The sequence below is a fragment of the Diceros bicornis genome, chromosome 29, assembly GCF_020826845.1.
Source record: "Diceros bicornis minor isolate mBicDic1 chromosome 29, mDicBic1.mat.cur, whole genome shotgun sequence".
Classification (NCBI taxonomy): Eukaryota; Metazoa; Chordata; class Mammalia; order Perissodactyla; family Rhinocerotidae; genus Diceros; species Diceros bicornis.
This window is the reverse complement of record NC_080768.1, coordinates 39458007-39478060: the sequence shown is the minus strand read 5'-3', so window position 1 is coordinate 39478060 and position 20054 is coordinate 39458007. Positions and strand designations below refer to the sequence as shown.

The following is a 20054-nucleotide window of genomic DNA, read 5'->3' as shown; positions in this document are numbered from 1 at the left end:
GGGCCAGCCCTATGGCGTAGTGGTTAAGTTTGGCGTGCTCCTCTTCTGTGGCCTGGGTTTGCACATTTGGATCCCGGGCGCAGACCCACTCCACAAACAAAATAGAGGAAGACTGGCACGGATGTTAGCTCACGCCAAATATTCCTCAGCAAGAAAAAAACCATTCCATTGTTCAGAAAAGGCTGCAATGTAAAGATCTATGGCATCAGTGAGCTGATCCAGTTACAAAACGAGGCAGGAACAAAGGCGCTGGAAGGGGATTAAGCGTGTGTTTTGTTGAGTCCTCAAAGGAGGCTGCATCCAGACTCTGCTCCCTGTGGGAGCCCACATTTGCCCACTGCCTTGAAGTGCTGCAGAGGGCGTGACTCCCGGGTGAGGCGGAACTGGGCTCCACGTTCAGCAACTTCGTTAACCTTCAGCTCAGTCCTTAGATCGTGAAGCCACCACGGGGCTGTAAGGACTTGTGGGGGACAGTGTAGTGAAAGGGACCACTCCAGGCCCGGGCCAGAATAGGGCTCCATAAACAAGAGTTTGTTTACCTTCCCTTGCAGATGAATCGGTATTCACTACCTCACTTTTTATGTGATGATTCCCATCAGGAGGACTGCTCAGAGGAGAGCATTAAATTAGACGATGGAGAAAAGGAATAGAAAATAAACCAGTTAGGTGAACGAGACAAAACAGCTAGAGATTAAAAGAACCTGAAGAACGGGTCCTCTGCATGCTTAGTGGGGAGAAAAAAGATTGGTGAGACGTGTAGAATATGGTTAAATTCTCATACCAGGGAAATGTAGCCCTGTTCTTGGGTCAATTGTCACTCTCTTAAATATTTTTATAGCACATCATCGTTTATTATTAAAAAGACAGTGAAACAACCCTGAAGTATATTATGAAAAAAAGGAAAGCCACCTGTACTCCATCATCCCACCACCATCTGTTTTTGAAACATTGGTCTTTGAAGCACCTGGAGCTGCTCAGGCACTGGGGAAACTAAGGCACAGAGTGAGGCAAAGTTTAGGCAGCCAAATGGTAACAGGGCCAGAGTAGGCCCCAGGCTTCCTGACCTCATCTAGTCTCTTCCTGTTCAGCAGCTGTCGGACTGTGTCCACAATGGTGGTCTCCAGAGAAAGGACTGTGCCACAGGCCTGGGAGGAAGGTTCAGAGAAGGAACACTGATAGGTGATTAAGAACTTGGAAGGGAAGCCTGGGACGAAAAGGTGCGAGGTTGATTCTGCCTGTGTTTATAAAGGAAATGTGAGGAATTAAATCTGGTTTTAAGTAAGAAATTTCAGACTCCACAAGGGTGATCAACTGTTCTCCATCTCCACCAGCTAGATCAAAAGGAAACCTTAAACAGAGCCACAGGGATTGGGGCCAGGGTAGGATGGGGAATTTCCTTGCCTTTCCCCAAGGCTTGACAGTCAGAGGTTGAACCAAACCCTGAATGTTGAGATTCCAAACCGTGAGTCGTAGGCGTTGGAGAGCAGGGCGAGGAGGTCAAAAGGAAGGAGACAGACTGACCGCAAGGGCTATCATCTTCCATTGGCAGCAACACAGCGGCACCAAGTGGGATCAAGTGTAATTGCAATTATGACCATCTTTCCAGAACCTGTTTACATTGCAGCAATGAAGTCACCTCACAGAATGTTAATTATATATCAAGCGTTGCTAGAAATGCCAGGAATTACCTGTGCTGCTTTGATGGCCACCGGGAACTATGAGTACTTGCCAGAGGAGAACCTCAGTCCGTATGCAGAAATCTCCATGACTTGGAAGCCAAACCAGGCCCACCTGCCTGATGGCTTATTTTCATTCATTCAGCAAACATCCATTGGGTGCCTCTCATGTGCCAAGTGCTGGCCTGGCCACTGGAGATAGGAAGACAGAAAGGCCTCTAGAAGTTCACAGGCAGGAGGGGAGATGGGTGAGCAAAATTGCAACAGTGTGATTGCTGCCATCATGACGATGTTTCCACCGAGTGGTAGGAGCCCTGGGGAAGTGCTGCTGTGTGGCTTCAGGAGGCCACGGAAGTTTTCACAGAAGAGGCAGAAATTTGGCTGAGACTCCAAGTGCAAAGTGGACAGTGAAAGCATTGGTTCAGTTTGGGAAACAGGGAGTTTTAGATACCTGCAGAATATCCAGGGAGAAGCGTCTGACAGGCAGCTTGCAGAAAAGGTTTGGAGGTCAGGAGAACCTTCTTAGATGGAGACAAGCTTTGGGAGTAGTTAGCTTTAGGAGGCAGCTGTCCAGGATGGGAGCAGTGGTGTTCAAAGGCTAAGCAGAGTGGTTGTGAGAGAATCACCAGAGAGATGTGTCGAAGCATATACTCCACTCACCCCATGTACTCCCAACACCTCAAGGTTTGGATACATTTCCCAGGTGGACGCCAAATCTCAGGGAGGAGGTAGGCATTGGCTATGGCTTAAAAGCGCACACACTATGAAAGCTGTGGCCTGTTCTTAACGTCTCCTTCCATGTGACTGGACCACCTTTAGTTAGCATCACATTCCTGCCTCTCTCTACCCTTACAATCCCCCACCAGAGGGAAGGAGTGCATCTGATGGGTCCATTTGGGAAGAATGAACTGGACATGTTGGAGTCAGTTCCTCCTGTCTTCCTCTTGGGAAGGAGACTGACCTCAGAGCACAAGAACTCCCCTCTCCTCCCACCACCCATCTGGGTAGGAGGGAAGGCCTGCCCTGGCCCAACAAAGCTATCACTCTCACCCTAAGCAAGAGGATCAACTAGCCTTCATCAGTGGTAAAGATGAAGCTTCTGGCCTCTGACCACTGACACCCTGTCGTAATTTACAATTTGTTTAATACCTGAGTGAGGAAGACTGGTGTTATTATTAGACCACCCTTACTCTGAGAAGGCCCCTGAGACATATCAGAATCTCTGAAGACAGGCAGATGTAACTGGAAAAAGCTCCTCATGCAAGCATAACGCCAGGGTGTAGTTCGAGAAGGTTGAGGACAGTGTTCAAGTGGAGGGCAAAAGAAAGGGAGATTTGTTTCTAAAGGGAAACAGGCGAAGGGAACTGAATCAAAGAGTGCACAACGCATGCATGATCAGAGGCTACAGTCTTAAAGGGAAGGATGGTCTTCACGCATGTGTACGTAGATAACACTGTAGGACGGCCCAGAAATGGCTCTGGCTCTTTCTTAGAGATCCTCTTATCCAAGGTTCTAGAACCTGAGGCTTGGCCAAGTTGATAGTGAGCTTCCAAGGACAGATGTTTAGTAACAAAATGAAACTTTGGGACATTTATTATCCTCTGTCCTTTGAGCAGTGATGCTGAGTATGATGGATTAGCAATGCATTATGTCATCTTCCTGGTCTCTTTCAGAAGTAATTACAATTTAAAATATGATGTGTGAACTTTAATCTGCTACAACAAAATTTAATAAAAACCTCATGCCTGTTAGTTGCTAATCACAAGCAACACCAACACTTTGATCTGTCTCTCTTTGGGTAACTTTCCTAAGGGTGGTACGTAAGAACCACTGCTGTTCCTTGCCTTGGCCAAGCCTTGGGACTCACTGCTCCCCTGGACTAGGGGGCACGTCATCTGTTGAGCCACAGACACACTCACCACCCAGACATGCTGCCTGCTGTGCTGCCGCGAGGGGCCCTTGCCTTTTTCAAACAATAATATTAATCAGAAGAGTTTTTCCCTATTTACAGAAAGAAGAAATTCACTTTAGAAAAACGAGAAAATTATAGTCAAATATAAAATAAAAAATTACTTATGATTCCACCTTCTCAAGATAATGAATATTAATATTTTGGAGTATTTTCATACTCCAAAAAAAAGTATATTTGCATACACTTTTTAAAAAAATTAAATTGGGATTAGTTGTTTACCTTGCTCTTTCTATTTAACATATTGTGAACAATCCTCAATGGTTATTATTCTTCAAAAACATGAATTTTAGGGGGCCGGCCTGGTGGTGTAGTGGTTAAGTTCACGTACTCCGCTTCAGCGGCCCGGGGTTCACAGGTTTGGATCCCGGGTGCGGACCTACACACTGCTCATTAAGCCATGCTGTGGCAGGTGTCCCACAAATAAAGCAGAGGAAGGCGGGCACGGATGTTAGGCCAGGGCCCATCTTCCTCAGCAAAGAGAGGAGGATTGGCAACAGATGTTAGTTCAGGGCTAATCTTCCTCACCAAAAAATAAAAAATAAATAAAAACGTGAATTTTAGTGGCTGAATAATATTCCATTTAATGAATCTACCTACCATCATTTACTTGACCATTCCCCGATTGTTGCATATTTGAATGGTTAGCAGTTTTTCTCTATTATAAAGAAGACTGCAACGAGACACCCTGTACATAAATCTTTGTGTATCTCTGACAATTAAGGCAAATTCCTAGGAATAGAGTCACTGAATCAAAGAATCCACTGACATTCAATACACATATACTAGAATGTTAGTTCTCTGCTCCCAGGTGCAAAGCTCATAGGCTGTGGTAAAGACCAAAGTAAGTTATCTTGAAAGGAAGGCTCAAAGGCAGGACTGAGGATCCTAGCGATGTCCTGAATGAATCAAGTTAAAAAATTAAATAAAATCAAATAAAAGAAATGGCCATAAGAGGCTAAGTGGGGAGAAAAGGAAGGGGGACTAGGGAAGATAAGGAGAAAGCTGGGGGAGTGGAGGGGAGAGAGGTGCCTGTGTGCATTTTATGGGGAGAGAAGGGAGCTATTGAGAATTTTCACTGAGAAACCACAACGAACTGCTCCATCTCAGGATACCTCTCATGGCTTTCTTTCCCGGACTACTGGACTCCAAAATGTTTGCAGTTATTGCTATGAGGATTAAACAGATTATGTCTTATAAGGTGACCAGCACAGTGCCTGGCACAGAAGCTCAAGAAATGTGCTTTCCTTTCTGCTACAACTTAATAACTCCCATAATGATGAGGGTACTTAGAACACAGCCTCACCAGCCATATGATTCAATAAAACTACAGTCATGTGTCACTTAATGACGAGGACACGTTCTGAGAAGTGCATCGTTAGGCAATTTCGTCATTTGTGAACATCATAGAGCATACTTACACAAACCTAGATGGTATAGCCTACTGCACACCTAGGCTACATGGTACTAATCTTAGGGGACCACTGCTGTATATGTCGTCCATCCTTGACCGAAATGTCACTATGAAGTGCATGACTGTACTGAAGAAAGGCTGAATTTAAACCGCCTATGTTCATATCTGGATTATTCTATCAACACACAAAATTTGGCTCTTTAGCTCTGCAATAACAAATAATTGAAAAGGGATAGCACGAAAAAGGAAAAATACCACAAATCAATAGCAATCTCCTCATGTTTCTGGCCATAAATTCAACTAACCTCATCAGAAAACAATAAGAAATTAATTAGGGGTGTATCTCATCAGTGTTCCCTTGTATTTTCTTATGCCCCCTTGCCGACTAAGGGACTTGAGCATCTGAGGAAGTCCTAGAGGCAATCCCCCGCAGATATCGAGGGAGGACTGTCCAGAGTTAACCACACACAAGTGTCAACAAGACAGAACGAATCTGTTGTTTCCTCCCTCTCACTCCCTTCTCCTTTCCTGTTATACTTTATCTCCTGTAATGGTGGTTCAACCCACAAAGATAATGAGAAAATAAAACTATACCATGCAGTTGGTATCACAGATATTTTCCAACATAATAAGTGGTGGTTAGAATATGGCTTCTAATAAAGTAAAGATAATCTTTGGTGGTGGTAAGGGGCACTGTCTTACAGCACTGAAATTTTTAAAAAAGCTACCGTATGTAGTTGTTTTTAAGATGACTCACTTGGAAACTGAGCTAGGAAATCTGAACAGGCAAATCAGAGAATTATAAATGATTAGTAACATATGAAAATAGCTCCATCTCACGGGCAATTAGGGAAATGCAAATTAAAACAAGATACCATTAAAACAAGATACCATTTTTCACCTGAAACCAGTAAAAATTTTGAAGTTTGATAACATTCAGTGTTATTGAGGATGTGGGGAAATGGGCACTGTTAACCACTATTGGTAGAAATACAAATTGGTACAAAACTTCTGAAGGGCAATTTTGTACTACTTATCAAATGTACATGCCCTGTGACTCAAGAGTGTCACTTCTAGAAACCTCTCCTACAGAAGCGCACTAATACAACAGCCACGAGCCACATGTGGCTATTTAAATTTAAACTAATTAAAATGAAACAGAATTAAAAATTGAGTTCTTCCATTAACCTGTTACATTTCAAGGGTTTAACAGCCACATGTGGCTAGTGGCTACCATATGGGACACCGCAGACGCAGAGCATCTTCATCATCACAGAAAGTTCTACTGGGTGAGCTGCTATGGAAATACGGAGTGGAGAAAGATATTCAATGCAGCATTGTTGGTAAGCAAAAAACTGAGTAAGAGCAAAAAGGGTACGAAAGTACAAAATAATAAAAAATGAGGCAGATCTGTATGAACAAACAGAAAGACAACTATGATATGTTAAATTTAAAAGTATGTTGCAAAACAAGATGTACTGTTAACATTTTAGATACGTTATCTTGAAAGATGCTGAAAAATATCTGCAAGGATATATATCAAACTATTAGTGGTACTGGAAGAAAGAGGGATTGGAGAGAGGAATGAGAATTTTCTTTTTTTTTTTTTTTGGTGAGGAAGATTGGCCCTGAGCTAACATCTGTTGCCAATCTTCCTCTTTTTGCTTGAGGGAGATTGTCCCTGAGCTAACAGCTGTGCCCATCTTCCTCTATTTTTTGTTTGTGGGATGCCGCCACAGCATGGCTTGATGAGCTGTGTGTAGGTCCGCGCCTGGGATCTGAACCCATGAACCCCAGGCCACCGAAGCAGAGCACACGAACTTAACCGCTACGCCACGGGGCCAGCCCCTTATTTACATCTAAACTGACTGAATTTGTTGCAACCAGTATATATACTATGTTTAAAAAAAAGATTTTCAAAAGGAGTTCTACTTGCAGAAAGAAATATGATTTACTAGTAAGCCCTGAAGATAATATACTCATTTCTTTTCTAAACTAGCATTTCCATCCTTTGGTTATCATTTTTCTTTTTTTTTTGTTTTTTTTTGTGAGGAAGATCAGCCCTGAGCTAACATCCATGCCAATACTCCTTTTTTTTTTTTGCTGAGGAAGACTGGCTCTGAGCTAACATCTATTGCCAATCCTCCTCCTTTTTTTTTTCTCTAAAGCCCCAGTAGATTAGTTGTGTTATAGTTGCACATCCTTCTAGTTGCTCTATGTGGGACGCCGCCTCAGCATGGCCAGGCGAGCGGTGTGTTGGTGCGCGCCCAGGATCCGAACCCCGGCTGCCAGTAGCAGAGCGCGCACACTTAACCGCTAAGCCACGGGGCCGGCCCCTATCATTTTTCTTGATGTAGTCATCACACACATTGGCCCTGGGAGCAGCCACAGATATGTCCTCATCCACGTGGCCTCCTCCAACAAATCTCTTCCCGACAGTATTTCCCTCAACTGTACTCTTCCCTTTGCCCATCTTTTCGCCGACTCACACCCTCACTCATTCTCAGTACTGTACAAAACTACCCTATGACACTGCTCTACCACATCGCAAGAGGAAGCAAGTGCCTTGACAGATGTGCTTCTGCCCAGCAGGACAAAACTCACTGTCTCACTCCTCGGCCTGACTGAGGAGGAGCAAGGAGAGGGAGACAAACAAGAGTGGAGGGACCGGCAACAGCACACATACTTCAGATATCCCACTTTAGACACGAACCCCACTCCTGAGAGCACTTTTCAAAACAAAATCAAGCACGTGAATATAAGAAAACCACCATCAGCAAGTCGGATGAGCGATTATGTTCCAAATGTGATGGGCTTATTTTATTTTACTCTGATGCAAAACCAAAAATTCCACTACAGCACAGAGACCAATATATTAAAAGGTCATGAAAAAGTGGTGTGGGACATGCAGGACGTGATGTACAAACTGGAGGATTGGGTCATTTCCTTTATAACATGAGACTACATTGTTGCTGAGGAACACATTTAAAATAACACTGTGGAACTGAACTGAAACGTGGCACAACATGACAACTTCCAGGCATGCCTTCAAGCACCTCCCTTAGGATGGACCTTCGATCTCTAGACTTCAGTGTGGGGAGGATTATAATTCTTTGGAAGAATAAAAAGTTCACACTTGAAATTTCACAGAAGAATTTTAAGGCCAAAACATAGTGGGTTCATTTCTCTTCATCTCCAGGGTCAAATCTGATGCTTTACTCAAAACCATATTAAGCTTCTAGTTCAAATCCCAACCCAACCTTGTGACCTCCTGCATTGAAGTTCTTTCCATCGATTAAAGCTGATAGGGTCAGTTTGACTCCTAGGAAGAAGAAAACACCACAGTCATTTATAACAAGTATTACAATCAGATCTGCATTTTCTAGAAACAATAGATGGAGTCAATGGCATGGATTACAGCTGGGTATAAGAGTTACAAGCGTACTAACTCAACACAGAGTTATACATAATCATCCGACTGTAATGAGTGAAGCATAATCATGGCAAACTTTATTTGGAGTTCAGGGTTAGAAGTAACGAGTGATCAACCAAACTCACAAGCTAAGGTGACCAAGTTATAAGTAGAAACAAATAAATATTAAAAATATATAAATAATAAAATATTTTTTAAGCAAAAGTACTTGATCCGTTTCTTTGTATGAACCAAATGTTACAAAATGTTCTAAATCAACCTACAGTGATTGTAGGCTGTTTTGTAGGTGATTTTCCTTATTCCTCTATCACCCTCTAGCCCAGTCACATTGCTATTAATTCCTCTACTTACCTGGTCGAAGGGTCTGGGTATAACCCAGTCCAATCAGGCTGGCATTATTTACTTTAGCCTAAGATTAGGAGACAAAATAGAAACAGTTAGAAAACAATCAATTTCACAATATGTAAATCCAGTACAAGCATCATTTCATTCATCAGACTTCCAAAGCTAAAGCACCTTAGGGCCAATCTAGAATTACTGAAACTGGAAATTTAATTAATAAAAAGATAAATCTTTTAAGAAATTAATAGGTCTGGTAGGGACAATAGGGACCTTGAGAGTACAAGCTTAAAAAAGCCTCAAATTTTTTAAAACACTGTGCAGCAAAACATCCCTGTGTACTGAATTCTCTGAGACGCCGGTTTACAACCTCTGATGCTGGTCAGAGCATGGACTCTGGTGAGAGACAGATCTGGGTTCAAATCTTGGCACTCCACTTACTGTGTGACCTTGGGCAAGTTACCTGACCTCTCCAAGCCTCAGTTCCCTCATCTGTAAAATGGGGATGAGGATACTACTCACCACATGGAGTAGCTGTGAGGATTAAAAGAGATAATACACGTAAAGCCCTTAGCACACTACCTGAAATTTAAGAGCTCAATTAGTGTTATTATTAACAAGAATTACTAATAGCAACAGGAGTAGTAATCAAATCCCATGAATTTACAGATAGGAAAATTTTGAGGCCAAAGAGATAAAATGACTTGAGAAGGTCAGACAACAGCCAAATACAGGAGGAAACAGGACTGGAACCCACATTTCTTGACTTTAGGTATAATCCTCTTCCTCACGACACAATAACTAGCTCATTAAAGTTAATAAAGAACATGCAAACTATGACCACATCACAATATTCATTTACAACTCAGATGACCCCCTAAGAGCAGACCCAATCTGGTAGCACATTCTTACAGACAGAGAAGTTCTACAATCCAGCTTGTATTTAGCAGCAATGCCAAAACGGGTGTTGTTACTGCCAGCCGTCCAAGCAAGGTTTATTGATGTTTCAATCTTCTCATTAACCTTCTGGTAGATAGACCCTCCAAATTCAGTGCCATCATTTCTGTTTTCATGGTATAAGGAAAAGTCATCAATATCTAGTTTGTACTATTGTTATGATATGGAAACACATTCTAAGACTATCTAGACAAGGATTTCATTTTGCAACTACAGATCTCAGCCGACTTCCAGCATAATGACTACCCAACCAAACAAGGAACTAAATCCAGTTATGTCAGTTTTAACCACCTAATTAAAATGTAGTTAACACTTGAATCATTTACTTGGCTCCTCCTCACAATGTAAATTTCTTAGACACAACTTAATTATGCACAAAGGCAGACACCTCAGGTAAATATGATCTATAGGTCTCTGAGATGTTCACAGAATTTAGAAACTTAAAAGTAGAGTTCAATAAAGATTCTGCAAAAAAAAACATAGCGATACAAATACAGTCACGTGCCACATAATGACATCTCGGTCAATGATGGACTGCACATATCACGTTGGTCCCATAAAATTAGTACCATATGGCCTAAGTGTATAGTAGGCTACACCATGTAGGTTCATTAAGTACACTCTGTGACGTTTGACAATGATGAAATCGCCTAACAACTCATTTCTCAGAACGTACCCCGTCGTTAAGTGATAGATAGCGGTACAGGAATAAAGCCAATTCTGGATTTCATTTGAAACACAATCCTAGAGTTAGAAAGCACCCTCCCTCCAATACTGCTCTAGAGAAGTACCTAAATTATTGCTTCAAAGCATCCCAGAAGTTAGTCCCTGAGTTTTCATGGTGTTCCTGATAATACTGTTTCATCAATTTTAATGCCACTGTCTGTACCCACTGCTTGACTTTATTTTAGTCATCGTAAGTGAATCTGAATGCCTGGTGGACAGCCATCTGCAACTCTTCAAAAAACACACAGTTCATCCTTTTCTTTTTCTTCCTGGTGTAGTAGCACTGCCCAGTAGGCCAAGACATAAAATGCAATTTAAAAGTTCAAATTCATTTAACCAATAGGGTGCAGCCTACAGAACTGAATCCAGGATTGCTTTGAGGACTTCTGCTACTTCTGAATGCAATAGGGGTGGCTGGGTTCTGACCAAGGGTACCTGAAAACCTCCAGAGAATTACTGGGGATGCTCTCCAGGATGCTGGATGTATTAGGTGGCTGTTCTTCATGATTCAAACAGACCTGCTTCCAGATAATGCCAAGTTGAGTAGGACAGCAGAGTTAGCAGGAACATCTCCAAAGGATCCCTTGTATCAGGAGGTGACCTATGCCTTACACTCTCTCCAGATTCTAGAGCTTCCTAAAGTTTAGGGTACAGGCTGAGAGGCCAATAACTACCAGCAGCACAGCACAATGTACCAAGTGCACTAACATCTGGCAATGTTTTGCTGACTAAGAAAACAGTACAGCGAGGTTGGATGCCCACCAAGGCATATTAAATGCAAGTACAAGCACTTCTAATCTTCTCAACATGCTAATGGCTACCATCTTTTTGGGTGACTGCACTGGCACTAAAGGAGGAATAAACTATAAACACTCACACATGAGTGTGCAGCTGGAAGTCTGCAGCCTTGTAACCCAGGGCGAAATTGTTCTGTGACAGTTTGGATTTGGCTGTGTCAAAACTCATCTGATAGCCAGCAAGCCAACCTTCAAAGGCTAACACAGCCCAGCCATAGATGGTTGGTCCAGAAAAATCTATATCAACATTACTGCCAAGACTGAAACAATCTCGTTTATAGGAGGCCTTCAATTTCCCACTCTTCTTTCTGTAAAAAACGAAAACAACATGAGTTTTTACTACTGTCCAGGAATCTTTAGAGTAAGATCCTGTCTCTCCCACAATGTAAATATTATTTTGGTAGATGGCATACATATAGTAAAAATGATTCAAATGACTTAGCTCTACAAATATAATTTTGTTAGGATTAGAAATATATATACTATTTTGACCTATTCCTCACTATAAGCTCAAATGATAGGGTATTTCATGATTAATTTCATGTGAAGGCATGAACAAAAGTATAAAAAGGAATAAGGTATTTCAGTACCAAATTAATAATCTGAATATGTAGGTAGACAGACATACAAGAAGCCAAATTTCTTTAAATGTTCCCAAATGTCCAAATGCTACAAAAGGTAATACCCAACACACTTCACATCTAAATTACTATCCTATCAGTACAGAGAAATGTACTATTTTTTAAAAGGGTTCAGCCTTTTGGTAAGCATATTTATTTTCTTCAGGGTCAGTGTTTTCTCCCTGGACAATGCCAAATGGATCGAAGTATACATTTTTGAAGGACAATACTGAATACATGAAATTAGTTCTTAATAAACCTCATCTTATTCCAATCAGGCCTCTTATGAGCATATCTGTCCTGAAGATAACTGAAGTGTGTGGCAGGAAGCACACACCTGTTGTCTTTGCCTTTATCTAGCATCTTTGTCCTTTAGACAGCACTGGCCCATGTTAGGCAGATAGGAAACATCACAATCCCCATTTTTTAGATAAAGAAATTGAGGTGGAAAAGTTAGGGGATTTATAAAGGCTAAGAAAGCAAGTTGGTAGCAGAATTACCAATTCCACAGCCAGGAGATTATACTGTTTTCTTGAGAAAGTAACTTCTCAGCAAAATACCACATCCATGAATCTTTAGAATAGCTTGAGAAATATCTACTCTCAAACGCTTCTAGCTTCTAAACTTTTTCTACTATGTGCCTCTTTGGACTAGATTTATATTTTTGTTCATCTGCGTAATTTTCAAATCAAAATTGGACTCTGCCTCAAGGGAGAGTTCCCTTCTCTTTGCTGCATACACAAGGTCTCTAGGATTCCTAACAGCAACCTCCTAAGCTCTTCCTGCACTGAAACTTCTCATTGCAACTCCCTCTTCTAAACCTCTCTATCCTTAAGGGCTACAAAAACATTCCAGAAAATGAGGTTTGGATAATTACCCTGTGTTCGGTACAAATATGGTATCAAGAGTCAGTTTCAATCCTTCAGCCAACTGAAAAATAAAGATTTAAAATTAACAATTAGTAATTTTTAATTCTTTTTTTGACTCAAGAAACCAATTCTAAAGTTTTTTCTAACTTCCTAACAAAAAAAGGAAGCCATTAAAGAAAGCCAAATATTAAATTATTTAGTAAGTTACCTCTTTATCCTTCCCTGTCTCCTTACCCCTCTCCCCTCACCCCTAGGTTTTATCATGATTCTCTCATCAAAAAACAGGTTAAAATGTGTAGGTCAAATTCTATTATAGTCAATAACATAAATTACACAAGAAAAACAACAAAATTCCAATACAACAAAATAATCTTGATACTCTCCTGAAATTACTGTAATGAGATAACCTGACATTTAACAAGCCAACCTAAGTAATTTATTCAGATATACATATATATTTTTTATATATAGTAATATGCACGTAGACATACCTCAAAAAACAGTGCCCTGTACCCAGCAGGCACTTGACAAATATCCGCTGATAATTTTCTCTCTTTGAAAACATTAAAGATTTTAGAAACATTTTTCTGTGGAGCCAATTTTGCAACGATTACAAAACAAAATTAAACTAAATCATTGCAAATAGTGTGGTCTACCCAGGAGAGACATCTATATAACAGAATAAGTAGAACTGGTCAGAACAAAGACGTAAGATGATAATTATGTACTCACAAACAAAGCCTTACTTTCTAGAAACATAAGACATACCAAAGAAGGCCACGTGCAGAGAAAAAATATGGCTACTAGATAGGTTATAAGATCTCATTCAGATTACATTTGGGGTTTGTTCATCATTTTATCTGCAAGATAAATTTTAACCTACAAATAACTTGTAATGTTTTCTCTTACCTTATTCTCCCAAGAGATTTCTGTTCCAAGAGTATTGTCTGTGTTCCATTTTTGGGTGAAGGTAAGTCCATAGTTACAGATCTTATATTTGGTCTCGAGGTTGCCTGACGCTTTTCCTGTATCAGTGTAAGCATGACCAGAAGTAGAAAATTCCTGATAAGCAAGAAAAAATGATTACTTTAAAATCAGCCCATCAAATAGAAAATATTCATTTCAGAAAGTAATAGTCAACACATCAGAAACCAATACAATTTATTTTTTACCATGGCCCTACTGTACAGCAACTTATTTCCTGCTTTCTTTCTTTCTTTCTAATCTCTAAATATTCTCACCAGTTTTAGATCTTTCCATTATTCCACCTCTCTTATTGAAACATTTTGCATATACTCTCTTATTAAGTGGAAATCTTAAATTCTCTCCTTTAAAAGAGAAATATCTTTACTGAAAATAAATGCCTTTACTAAAAAGACAAAAATATTGAATCTTAAACATTTTAGTTTCATGACCCGAAAAAGATGATCCATTCTCTATCATACCTTTCAGACTATTAGTTGAAGTCCTTAAAAATCCCAAGATATTAGGAAGCACCACCCTCCCCCCCTTTAACAGGGTCAGAAATTTGTTGCACTTCAAAATTTTTTAATTTTTATTGTAGTAGAATACACTTAACATAAAATTTACCATTTTTAAGTATACAGTTCAGTGGCATTAAGTACATTCACACTGTTATGAAAATTTTTATTGCTTTTATCCACAAAGCAGTCTGTAAAACCGTCAGCATAAACAATTTTAATATTTGAAAATATTTACCCATATTTCACAACAAAATGGAATAATTTATCCCTCTTTCTCCCTTCTCCCCCTGTCTACCTTTTAAAGTGCTTTCTATTAAATAGTTACAATGAATGTCTTCAAATATATCCTCTCCGCAGTTAGGTGTCCTTTCCGTCATATGACAATAAGCAATCAGAAACAGATCTCCTTCTGGGGAGAAGCAAACAGCCAACACCTGTCACTGACAATCTATAAACCGTCAAGAAAACAACATCCTGAGTGGCCCTGTTTTCAAAGAACATTTCTGAAATACTGCCAACAGTAATGAAATGCTTCCACCCCTGCCAGTTCTGTCTCACTGTCTGCAACATGAATCCTCCTTTCCCAAATACCCTGCTTGAGAAGGCTAGCTCCACAGGCTGATGAAACAACGGGGCAACTATGCTCTGTTTATCAAGACCACACAGCAAGTGTTCAAAGAGAATATCATGCTGCACATTCAGGGCAGGGCCTTAGTCAAAAATGATAAAATGCTGGTCATATTTAACAGTTCACACATTATTTAATGTGACCATCTCTTTTTTTTAGTAGATCCACTGTTTTACTTTTTACATTTACCTTTCATAAACTTGAAAGTATAGCAAACATAAATCTTAATTTTGGAGTTAGAACAACTTTATGCACAAAATTAAGGTAAAAGAGTATTTAGTCTACATTTCTTTCTTGTTTTCACCACCATTTCTTAGTTTGAAGCTCTGTCAAAAGTCTAAAATACCAGAGGTACAAATCTCCAAAAGAGGCTATAGAGTTTTTCTAAGTTGAAAAATGAGAAGTGGCTCGCAATTGCTTCAGTTTTTGTCTAATTTCATAGTTAGATCAAACAGTGCAAAATACATTTATAACATGCATATAACATCTATAACTCTACATTAAATGCTAGTAAGCAACAAAACAATCATAAAAATGCTACTGTTAAATAGATGGCATATGATAAAAATATCAAGATACAATCTAAGAAATTTGGGCAATGGATGAAATTTATCCTAAATCAAGACCAGAGACCAAAAGCAGCCAAAAAAAACAAACACACAAATATGCTCTGTTTTTCTTACCATCTGAATGAATATTTCCACACCATAGCAGCATGAAAGGGAGATAAAATTTTCAGTTGATGATTTTTGCAACACAAACCTAACTTGAGCAAATTCTGAAACCCTACTCAAAATGAGTATACTTTTTCTACTTTGACAGAACCATAATAATATGCCCATCCTAGTAGGGTAGTTGCCTATATATTTATTTACCACTAGAAAACTCAGAGAAGGAATGAGAGTGACAGGATTAAACGGAGTAGAAACAAAGTATCATAAGAATTTCACATGCCTCTAGCCCTTCTATTAAATCTTTATATCCAGAAATAAAATTTGCAATGGTTTGAATAGGTAAATACCGAAAAAAGATGTGGTCAATGAGGAGAAATGAGAGAATGAGGTGAATGTAAAGTTAATCTATTTGCTGAGATTTACTGAATAAAAGCTCTGGTTAATGATACTTTGAAAATATGCCCATATATCCTTTACTATATTCTTAACTTCCAGTAAGAAAGACTTTATGAACATCAATAAAAACTGTAGACTAATCTACGTGCATTTTATTTCTACATTTGTTTCAACTAATCATGAAGGGACAGAGACTAAAATTAATTTGTTTTGTAAAAGGGCAATAAAACTTCCATAACGAAAGTAAAGCTTTTAGTGTCCACATACATATTCATGAAAGTATAAATATGACATGGGTCAAAAAAATATATATATGTTTTATATCTTTTAAAAGTAAGACTCAGAATACTCTTTTTATGACAAACACAAAAGGTCCCTCCAAAACTTCCATCTGCTCGTCTCTGGGCTTCAGTGGCTGAGTGAGGATGTTCCCTGAAAACTGAGAGCAGGACAGTGCTGCAGGGAAGATAACATAGTGCCAGAAGTATGCTGTTTCACATAACTAGACTGAACAATGAACTTTAAACAAGTGCCTTTAAGTTAATTATGTTACATCTATTAAAAATATATTAGGTACTTACCACTCCACTACATGACTTGGTTTTCAGATCTATTTTGACCATGCCAAACCCTAGACACACACACAAAAACACAGTAATGTACAAAATGTGACATTCACTCCAGTTTTTGCAACTTAGAAATTATGAAAATAGTCCATAGTACCTTCCATATGGAAAATACACAGTATTCTCATTAAGTGAGAGTTCCATGAGAAACTGAATTATAACAAAATAACTAAAGTATAATTTTTAAGCCCCTCAAAATAATAAAGACCTATTTAAAAAATATAAGTTAAAGAACAAATGAATAAAAGGAATAAGTACTATTCTAAGCACCAAAATTAGAAAATATTATGCTGATATAAATACAGGCTTATACAATTAACATTACTAGTTAATAAGAAAAAAATCAATGTATACAGCACAAAAAATTAAAAATTTAAAGATTAAATTTTAAAAACTAAAAATACATGTCTATTTGGGATCAAAGAATATATGTTTCTCCAAAGAAGTCAAAAGTTTTGTCTTCACTGGCATTAGGTGGAAGGGGAAAAATGTATCCCCACCTTAATTGTCCCTAGGACTAGCCAGAGGAGGCATAAACATTACAGATTTATTTATATTACTTCATCTTACACATAATATTAATTATGCATATGTATGTGTATATGTACATAACTGCTTTCAATGCTTGCAAAGCACTCCACCTCTAAAGAATGAAGCCTAATAACCTGTTAACAGGTATCCCCTTACATCTTGTGAAGTAGATTAAGCTGACTTAACCTCATTTTACTAGCACAGTATCTTGCATATAGTAGGCATTCAATACTAACCCTCACCCAAGATATTTACACTAACATACTTACCATATCCTTTGTTGAAGACATCCTTAGCAGCCTTTCCTAGGTCACAGTAAGTCGGTGTGTTACACATATCTTATAAAGAAAAATGGGGACAAAGGAATAAAAATAACCATTTAGTATTTATTCACCCACAGTCCTACTGTTTAGTCCTGTGAGAAGGGGTATACAGTTTTCCTTTGCAACATTAATGCTTATACCCTAAAGCAAGCAAACTTAAGAGAAGACATTCTGCTCCTTTAAAAAGAGTTTTCTAGAACACTGGAGAATAAAAGGGTTTTCCATGAGATTCACAGAGGTCTTCTTTCTGACTGCATTTCAAAGAAAAGAAATTCCTCACAGGCTGAAGAAGATGCTTTGTTAAAAGGGACTTTTTACTTAAAAATATATATACATATGCAAAACTTACATTAGAAAAACATTTCTTGGGCTGTTATAAAGCCAAAGAGCTGTACAAGGTGACAAGATAAATTTTTTAAGGAACTGTAAGAATAGATGTGTTAAAAATCTTTAGGGTTAAATTAACGCTTTTGCCACTCTGAAATTCAGCTCTTAAAATAAGAATTACCATACTAATTGAAATATATTCATCCCGAATATGCCCTGTCTCAGAGCTCTTAAAATAAAGTGCTATAATCTTATCCATTAACCAGAAATAGGATAGATTCTACCTGCAGTAATCTGCTCACTAAAAATTGGTGTACACTCTAAAGTTGGAGCCTTCAAAAACCCGAGATGCCTTGACTTTTCATCTTGTCTACTTAGAATTTACCCAGCTTTTCTACTGCCAATATGACTTTCACATCAAAATTCTCAGAAGCTCTATCAACACTGCTGAACATACCATTCCTTTGCCCTCTCTGTATAATGGGAAATCTTTTTCTGCAGCAGCAGCCTCAAAAGCCATATCCAACCAATTGTAGAACCACCACAAGCAACCCCATTAGCCCGATTACTATACCAGAAAAATCCAGAGCACCAGCTAGCCCTTGCAATTACTATGCCTGAACTATCTACACATTCAGACTAATATTTATTTATAATTAACCTCGCTCTTAATCTGGCCTTCTGCTAAGTTTCTGCCTATATCATCATACCTGAACATAACATACACTTATGATGCACTTCTTAACTGTGAATTCATTTAAAATTTGTTCTTAACCTAAACCTGTCAAATATGACAGACATTGTGATATGTTAAGAAGACAGAGTATAGTATGAGAATATACATAAAGTTAAGAGGAAAGAGTATGGTAAAGATGAGTCAGGATAAATGCACTGACTCATACCATAATAAAACTTTGTTCTAAGCCACAGGGTTTCATAGGTCACTTCCAGAGCAATTACTTGACAATTCAATCCCTTGTATTCAAATGATCAATTCTAGACTTTTTACACATTGCCAATTGCAATTTGATATTACTCTTTATAATAACAAGTGACGCTGGCATCTGTTGAAATTTTGCAGAAATCTATAATTTGGGGAGGTAAGTATAAGAAAACTGGCATTATATATTCAAATAGAAATGTTAAGGCTTTACAGTATGGTTTTTCATCTACTGACAAGATAAAAGATACACTTAAATGTTTACAAACATCCATTTAGGGACTAATTGCAGTCTTTTAGCATTCCGCTTATTTTTCAAAACCACTGTCACTTTGCAAAAGTCGTGTGGCTGGTTGAGTTGACTAACTCATCTCAATTCTGCCTAGTTCAAACTTACTTTTTTCAGGCCCATGATTCTGATGGGAAACGCAGTGGTGGTATGATCAAGCAAAAAACTGAGCCTTCCCGTTACTTGAGAGTAAAGCTATCATCACACGTATCTATTAGCCCTCCAAAACGCACTTGTGGTTCGCAGACATGCACAACGTACCCAGGTTGCATTAGAGGCAGACGGGGGGAAAGGCGATAACTAGGTAACACAGCTTTAGACAATTACTAACTTGACGGTCAGGAAACGGGCCCTCATTGCTCGTTTCGCCCTTCTAAGCTGCACATATGGCATCCTCCCTTCGGCGGTAAGGAGTGGAAGAGCTCCCCTGACGCTGGACGACAATTCCAGAGAGGAAGCGGCGGGCGCGGGGTGGGTTACGGGTTCGAGGATCCACCTCCCCAGAAACCAACCTCCCTTCTGACCCGACGTCCGGAAAGGGAGCCCTGCGGAACAGCCGGCGGAGGGAAGGTCGCGGCCCGGCGCTCCGAGCGCCGCCTCCCCATCACCTGAGGAGGCCGGGGGAGCAAGGTCCCCTCTGCCCTCCGCGGCCCGGCCGGGCCCGCGCCCCGCTAGGCTGCTCTCTCCCTCCCCGCCCTCCGTCAAGCCCGCCTCCCGCCGGGCCCCCACTCGGTGGCGGCCCACCGCCCCCCCGGGCCGGCCCCGGCCTCGACTCTCCTCACCTCCACCCAGGGGCCCCTTCCCCGCTCCGCTCCGGCAGCGTAACGCTGAAGGTCTTCTTCAAACCACCGCCGTCTGCGCCTGCGCGGCCTCACTGCGGGGGCCCCCCCCCCCCCGCCGCGCCTGCGCGCCCCTACCCTCCCCCCGTGGCCTCCCCCGCGCCGCGATTGCGCCGTCGTGTCGCGCCGGGGTCGCGCGCCGCGGGTCTGAGTGCGCACGGGAACAGCTGGGGCGAGCCCACACCACCAACTGTCTG

General features: G+C 40.1%; 1 protein-coding gene across 2 annotated transcripts; it reads right to left on the bottom strand.

The window, feature by feature from the left end:
* Positions 1-7845: 7845 nt before the first annotated feature.
* Positions 7846-19890, bottom strand: VDAC3 (voltage dependent anion channel 3). 2 transcript variants are annotated; one of them, XM_058525306.1, is made up of 9 exons: positions 19801-19890; positions 17409-17477; positions 16564-16613; positions 13710-13862; positions 12809-12861; positions 11392-11619; positions 9744-9894; positions 8844-8901; positions 7846-8381 (listed from the first exon to the last, which is right to left on the bottom strand). In XM_058525306.1, the coding sequence occupies exons 2-9, from the start codon at positions 17473-17475 to the stop codon at positions 8290-8292; spliced, it is 852 nt and encodes a 283-aa protein (XP_058381289.1). In that variant the 5' UTR covers positions 17476-17477; positions 19801-19890; the 3' UTR covers positions 7846-8289. The 2 variants fall into 2 exon arrangements, with proteins under 2 accessions (XP_058381289.1, XP_058381290.1); XM_058525307.1 differs by having other exon boundaries at positions 8303-8381; positions 8840-8901.
* Positions 19891-20054: the final 164 nt, after the last annotated feature.